The 7,662-nt window shown below is 50.4% G+C and overlaps 1 protein-coding gene across 1 annotated transcript; it reads right to left on the minus strand.

Moving 5' to 3' along the window:
* Positions 1–969: 969 nt before the first annotated feature.
* Positions 970–2,290, minus strand: Rxfp4 (relaxin family peptide/INSL5 receptor 4). Its single transcript, XM_051156924.1, is given in 3 exon segments — positions 970–1,136; positions 1,139–1,174; positions 1,177–2,290. Coding segments are annotated over 3 exon segments (1,317 nt in total).
* Positions 2,291–7,662: the final 5,372 nt, after the last annotated feature.

Genomic DNA, 7,662 nt, shown 5'->3' on the forward strand with positions numbered 1-7,662 from the left:
CCTTTGGCATCCACAGGTGCAAGTATGAACACAACCAAATGTGCATGCGTGAATACAAGCACACACAGACGCAAAAGGAGGAAGAAAGGGCAGGAATGAGCCAAACATGCCTGTGAGTCTAGGGACCCAGATGCAAGAGTTCGAAGCTACTCTCAGCTACATAATTTGAGGCCAGCCTGGTCTCATGAGACCCTGTCTCCAATTTAAAGAGAAGATAACTGATTTGTACAAATAATTTCCCTGAGGGGAAGGTTCAGACCCACACACTGTGGCACTCGGCTAAAACTCAGATGCCCGCGGTGACCCTCAACACTCCTGGTTTCCAACCCCGAGCCTCCCCCCTCTTCTGCACCTCTCACCTCCCTCTACCCCGTGATGTCTTCGTCTTGTGACTGTTTCCCTTTAGCCCTTGAGTGAAAGAGACAGATTGATTCGCTGTTCTCACCAGGGCTAGACATTCAGGGTCTGACAGGCATGTAAGGTCCCAGTAAGCCCAGCTTCGCATCTTCCTGCAGCCAAACTACAGGTGTTGAAGGGGAGGCGTGTGCATCCTTTCTATAGAGACCCTTGAGCTGAGTGGCCAGAGGATGCGCTTTCTGGTTTTGGTACTAAAGAAACATAACGGGGGCTGGAGAGATGGCTCAGTGGTTAAGAGCACTGTCTGCTCTTCCAGAGGTCCTGAGTTCAATTCCCAGCATCCACATCAAGGCTTATAACCATCTATAATGAGACCTGATGCCCTCTTCTGGTGTACAGATGTACATGCAGGGCAGAGCGCTGTATATGTAATAAATAAATACATCATTTAAAAAAAAAAAAAAAAAAAAAAAAACATAACGGACGCCCTGCTCTAAAGTGAGTAGGGACAGGGCGACTCCTGACCAGTGTGTCTAAACCCAGTAGTTTGGAAGTTATCCTGTGCTGTACTGGCATGAATAGTCAAGGCGGTCTGTGTATAATCTGGTTTATTCACAGTTCCTCTTCGCCATCTCCAGAGATAAACTTTGCCACACCCACCTCCTCCCTTAGACTCCCGTCTTCTGGCTTCCACCACGCCCAGAGTTGGTGATCTGCAGCCAAGCAGAGAGAACAGCTTCTCCCTAGAACCTGCGGGCTGTGCCCCTTGATAGATCTCAGAAAAGAGTGTTTACGTTGCATCTTTCATCCAAGTGTCCTTTGTGTTTGTGCCTGTTGTAGAAGGGCCATCCTCCTGGGTGCCGGCCACCCATCTCCCACCTACCTCCTTTAGGGCCACTTGTTCCGTGCAGGCCTTGCTCTGGGGCCCCAGCCTTGACCAGAGATCCCTGAAGGAGCCGACAAGAACCTGCCTGGGCTCCTGTCGGAGGAGACAGTAGAGCACAGGGTTGAGGCAGCTGTTGCTGTGTGCTAAGCAGGTGGTGACAGGAAAGACATACGTATGGAAGGTGTAGAAAGTACTGTCCCAGGGCACCAGGTCAAACTTTACCAGAATTCCCCAAAGAGTGACCACATGGTTGGGGAACCAGCAGAGGATGAAGGAAGCCACCAAGATACGGACGGAGCGGGCTACCACCTGTCTGTCCTGCCACCGTCTTGGCCTGCCTCCCTGCTGCCGCTGTAGAAAGGCCAGCAGCAGCAGGTAACTGGTGGTGATGATGCCCAGGGGCAGGACGAAGGCCAGCACCACCCTCTGTAGCTGGTACGCCCCCAGCCAGTATCTGCTGGGGAAGCGCAGAAGGCAGAGGCGCACGCCCCACAACTCACCCTCGGCCCCAAAGATTGCTGTGGGCACAGTCATCAGGGCAGCCGCCACCCACACTACCAGGGTGATCACACGGGCCCAAAAGACCGAGAGATGGCTTCCTGGTCCCACAGCCATAGCCACGACCCAGTATCGGGCGACACTCAGCGCTGTGATGAGGAAGGTGCTTGCGTAGATGCTGAGGACAGTGCTGGTCAGGACGATCTTGCAGAGGGCACTTCCGAAAGGCCAGTGGAAATCCATTGCTGACTCAGTTGCCCAGAAAGGGAGAGTGAGGGCCAGTGCCAAGTCGGCCAGAGCCAGGCTGAAGACGAAGGTGTCAGAAGGCGGGCCAGGGGCACGCTGAGCACAGTTACCTAGCACCCACAGCACAGCCGAGTTTCCCAGCAAGCCGATGAGACCGACAAGTCCGTAGGCCACTGCAACCATGATCCTCAGGGCAAGGAACTGGGCAGGCATTGCAGCGCCGTCGGTACTCAGCACGCCGTCTGCAGAGCCATTGACCCAGAAGAGAGTGGGCAAAGAGGCAGAAGAATTGGATGGGGCCATCACAAGGCATCGGAGGCTGCTGGATCAGAGCAGAGGAGGGGAGCCTGGGAGTGGCCGTCCACTGGACTGGCAAGCTCCACAGCAGTCTCAGGAGAGCTCTCAGGAGACACCTGGAATCTGGGTGTTGGTCTGGAGCTTCAGGCTCGTAGGAGCCCCTGCCCATGCTCACACCCGAGAGGGAGGGGTGTGGGTAGAACAGCCTACCTCTTCCCTGTTGGACAACAGTGGTGGGTGGGGCAGCGCAAGGGAGGGATATGTCCACACTGCAAACATGCATAGGACAGAGAGGGAAAGGGAGAAACTAGAACTGTCTGGAGTGACAGAACCAGGCTGCAGAGAGCCCTCTGCTAAAAGGAGAGGTCTCCAAAAAGACAAGGGGAGGAGTATGGTGTTAAAGAACGAGAGGGAGGAGAGAGAGAGAGGGAGGAGAGAGAGAGAGAGGGAGGAGAGAGAGAGAGAGGGAGGAGAGAGAGGAGAGAGAGAGAGAGGGAGGAGAGAGAGAGAGAGGGAGGAGAGAGGGAGGAGAGAGAGAGAGAGGGAGGGGAGAGAGAGGAGAGAGAGGGAGGAGAGAGAGAGGAGAGAGAGGGAGGAGAGAGAGAGGAGAGAGAACGTGTGTCCCACAGTTGCCGGTTCCCTCTGAGTGAGTCGCATTAACTCCCCTGTGTTTCTTTGCTTAAAATGTCAGTGTGGGCAGGCCAGAGAGAGTGGCTCTGTGGGTAAAGGGGTTTGCTGCCAAGCCGGGTAATTTAAATTTAATATCTCCAAGATCCACACAGAAGGGTAGACCTGACACAAACTGCCCTTTGACCTCCACACTCATGCTGTAGTCCAGTGGTGATAGGCACCCCCACCCCACAAAATATTTTGTTTTTTGTTGTTGTTTTTGTCTTCGAGACAGGGTTTCTCTGGGTATCCTTGGCTCTCCTGGTAGACAAGGCTGGCCTTGAACTCACAGGATCCACCTGTCTCTGCTTCCCTGAGTGCTGGGATTAAAGGTGTGTACCACCACGCCTGGCTGGTTTTTGTTTTGTTTTGTTTTTATCTGTTTGGTTTTTCAAGACAGGGTTTCTCTGTGCAGCCCTGGCTGTCCTGGAACTCACTCTGTAGACCAGGCTGGCCTTGAATTCACAGAGATTTTCCTGCCTCTGCCTCCCAAGTGCTGGCATTAAAGGTGTGATCCACCACCAAATGTTTGTTTGTTTTTGTTTTTGAAGACAGGGTTTCTCTGTGTACCCTTGGCTGTCCTAGACTCTCTTTATAGACCAGGCTGGCCTTGAACCCTTGGCGATCCACCTGCCTTTGCCTCTTGAGTTCTGGGATTAAAGACATGCGCCACCGCCCAGCCCACCACCAAATGTTAAAAAGAAAATATACAAAAGTTCACTGAGATGCGAAGTGCCTTTGGTCACTGCTACCAGCAAGGCTGAGGCAACTGGATCACCTGAGTCCAGAACTTGGAAGGCGAACCTTGGCGGTATAACAATAATAATGAATGGCCAGGCGTGGTGGCGCACGCCTTTAATCCCAGCACTCGGGAGGCAGAGGCAGGCGGATCGCTGTGAGTTCGAGGCCAGCCTGGTCTACAGAGTGAGTCCAAGACAGCCAAGGCTACACAGAGAAACCCTGTCTCGAAAAAAAACCAAAAAAAAAAAAAAAAAAAAAAAAAAAGAATGAATATGGCCATGGAGATGGTTCCGTGGAGGGCGGGAACAGCCTCCTGAAAGCTGCCCCCTGGCATCTGCATGCTTTCAGCAGCACAGTGCGCATTTGTGCCCACCTAGGCAAATAAATACTACTTAAACATTGTTTTACATTGGAGCTCGAGATGCCTCCGTAGTTAAAAGCATTTGCTGCTTTCGCAGATGACTGGGTTTGGTTCCCAGTCCTCATGTACATCCACAACTGTCTATCCGTAGCTCTAGTTCCTGAGAATATGCCCCCCCCTTTTTTTTTTGGTTTTTCGAGACGGTTTCTCTGTGTAGCCTTGGCTAGGATGGACTCACTTTGTAGACCAGGCTGGCCTCCAACTCACAGTGATCCGCCTGCCTCTGTTTCCTGAGTGCTGGGATTAAAGGCGTGCGCCACCACTGCCCAGCATGACCCCCTCTTTTGGTCCCGTGGGCATTAGGCTTACATGGGGTGCATATACATACATGCAGACAGGCAGACATATAAGATAAAATCCTTACAAAAGTTAGATCGGAGAAGAATGTTCCTTGTACTGGTGCGGTGAGCTAACGCGAGCCAGTCCTGTGCCACCCTCTGCGTGATGACTGTAACTTCAGAGGGGGAGGTTTGGAGGATTTGTAATGGAAGGGAAAGGGACAATGAGCAGCTGGTGTCACGTTGAGGGAATACCGCCACCGACTGAAAGGAAGGTCAGAATTCACTGCCAGCAACATGTGACCTTGATGCTAAGAAGGGGAGAGGACGAGAAGGGGGAAGTCACAGCTTCCTGTGCACCCCTCCTGGGCACACTGGACTGGTGAGGCCGTAGGTGGATTGACACGGGCACGCCTCCAGACCTCCTGCCCTATGTCACTAAGCACTCTGGCCAGCCTGCCCCACCCCCTCCTCATCTCTCTGGTGAAGTCAGTCAGTCATAACCACATTCCTCCATGCCCCATTGTGGAGTTCTGGAGCCTGAGAGGAGCCCTCACCCCACCTCATCCTGTCTCCCCATGACCTCAGTGCCAACTGGAGAAAGGCCTCACTAGGTCATCTCCTTCCTCTGCCCACAGCTTTTTTTTTTTTAAAGATGTATTTATTATTTATACAATATTCTGCCTGCCTGCATGGCAACACACCAGAAGAGGGCGCCAGATCTCATTACAGATGGCTGTGAGCCACCATGTGGTTACTGGGAACTGAACTCAGGACCTCTGGAAAAGCAAGCAGCGCTCTTAACCTCTGAGCCATCTCCCCAGCCCTTTGCCCACGTCTTTACCCACTGTGGGGCTGTGATGGATAGAGAGCATGGTGTGGGGAGGTAAGAGTGAGGTTGTTTTCAGGGGTTGGTCACCTTTCACCTGACTAAGACAGTATCCGATGCTGAGTTCTCTTGTGGTGCTGCGGGGAGCAGAGGGGCTTAAGCCCATATCAGAACCCCAGAGGTGAGAGAGATGCTATTTGGGAGTGCTTCTGCCTCCCAGACTGCTAGGAATACATGCCTGTGCCACCACTGCCGAACTTACCCATTTTATTTCATGTGTGAGTGTTTTGCCTGCATGTATGCATGGGTACCATATGTGGGATTGGTGCCCATGGAGCTCAGAAGGGAGCACTGGGTCCTCTGTAACTGAAGTTATGAATGGTTGTAAACCATCCTGTGGGTGCTGGGAATCCAACTGGGACCCTCTGCAAAAGCAATAAGCACCCTTAAGTGCTGAGCCCCGAAGTGAAAAAAATTTAGTTGAAAAAAAAAGAAAAACCAGCTGCCAGACGGTGGTGGCTCCTTTAATCCCAGCACAGAGGCAGGTGGATCACTGTTGAGTTCAAGGCCAGCCTGGTCTACAAAGTGAGTTTAGGACAGCCAAGAATACACAGAGAAACCCTTTCCTGGAGAAAGAAAAGAAAGAAAGAAAGAAAGAAAGGAATCAAAGCTGGGTGGCCAAGGCTACACAGAGAAACCCTGTCTCGAAAAACCAAAAAAAAAAAAAAAAAAAAAAAAAAAAAAAATAATAATAATAATAAATAAAATAAAATAAAATACCTCTCACAGCTAGACATGGTTGCACATATCATAGCCCTAAAACCCCAGCAATGGAGGGACAGCAGCTGGATCCTGAGACTTCTCTGGTCAGCCAATCTTTAAAAGCAGCCAAATTTCAGTTCAGTAAGAGACCCAGACTCAAGGTGATAAAAGAACAGCGGAAGAGGATTCTAGCATCCTGCCTCTAAAGCACCCGCCATATTGGTACACTAACTTCCACAAAACAATTGTCAGTAATGAATCTCTGGCTGAGGACGGTGGCGCACACCTGTAATCCCAGCACTCTGGATGCAGAGGCAGGCGGATTGATGTGAGTTGGAGGCCAGCCTGGTCTACAAAGTGAGATGACCAGGACAGCCAAGGCTACACACAGAAACCCTGTCTTGAAAAACAACAAAACACACACACACTCACACACACACACACACACACACACACACGTCTTCTGATCATTACACATTTCCAGTCTAAAGTCTTTTCCTTTGAGATCATCAGCGCCCCCTGGTGGTTACGGTCATTGCCACCACTCAGCATGTCTTTTTTTTCCGTTCTTTTGTTCTCTCACCCACTTATTCACTGATCTCAGCAGTTCCCTAACACTTACTACTTTGTGTCAGGCACTATGCTAGATGTTGTGGAGACACAAAACATGACTGTCCTCATTGGAAATTATAAACCTTTTCAGATGGAAACTGTGAAAGCAGCTGATTCCATTTCTCATTTCACAGAAAAGGACTTGCCCAAAGCTATGGGGGAGAGATGGTGGATGTGTGAGTTGAGAGAAATGGTTTTTGTTCATTTGTTTTTTGGAGACAGGGTCTCACTATGTGGCCCCGGCTGTCCTGGAACTCACTACATAGATCAGCCTGGCCTAAAACGTATGCCCATGCCAAGCTAGATAAATGTCTTTTGACTCCTAGAATGTACTCTTTTTGGGCTAACAAGATGGCTCCTTGGGTAAAAGCAACGTGGTACGTGCCTGACACCCTGAGTCCATCCCTAGATTGCAGGTTAAAACAACAAGCCGGTGCCAATGCCTTTTCCCCAGCACTCAGGAGGCAGAGGCAGGAGCATTGTGGTGAGTTCGAAGCTAACCTGCTCTACAAAACTGAGTCCAGGACGGCCAGAACTGTTACACAGAGAAACCTTGTCTCAAAAAACCTAAAAAACGAACAAACAAGCAAACAAACAGTAACAAAAGCCAGGAGCAGTGGTGCATGCCTGTAATCTCAGCACTCAGGAAGCAGAGGCAGGTGGGTTACCATAATGGAGGCCAGCCTGGTCTACAAAGCGAGTCCAGGATACCCAGGGCTTTTTATATGGAGAAACCCTGTCTCAAAACAAACAGAACAAAAAAGTGGAGAATCCTATTTGGCTACATATCAGGGTAGAGGCTATATTAGGGTTCTCCAGAAGAGCAAACCGTATGTACTCATGTATTCATCTGTCCTATTTATCTGTCTTTCTAGATATCAAAAGGGGATTTACTAGACTGGTGTATAAGCTATGGTCCAACTGGTCCAACAACCGCTGTCTACCAACTGAAAGTCCAAGAATCCAGTAACCATTCAGTTCACAAGGCTGGGTGTTTCAGCTGGTCTTTAGTATACTGAATTTTTGTTTTTGAGACAGGGTTTCTCTATGTAGCCTTGACTGTCCT

The sequence above is a fragment of the Acomys russatus genome, chromosome 15 (genome assembly GCF_903995435.1).
Source record: "Acomys russatus chromosome 15, mAcoRus1.1, whole genome shotgun sequence".
Classification (NCBI taxonomy): domain Eukaryota; kingdom Metazoa; phylum Chordata; class Mammalia; order Rodentia; family Muridae; genus Acomys; species Acomys russatus.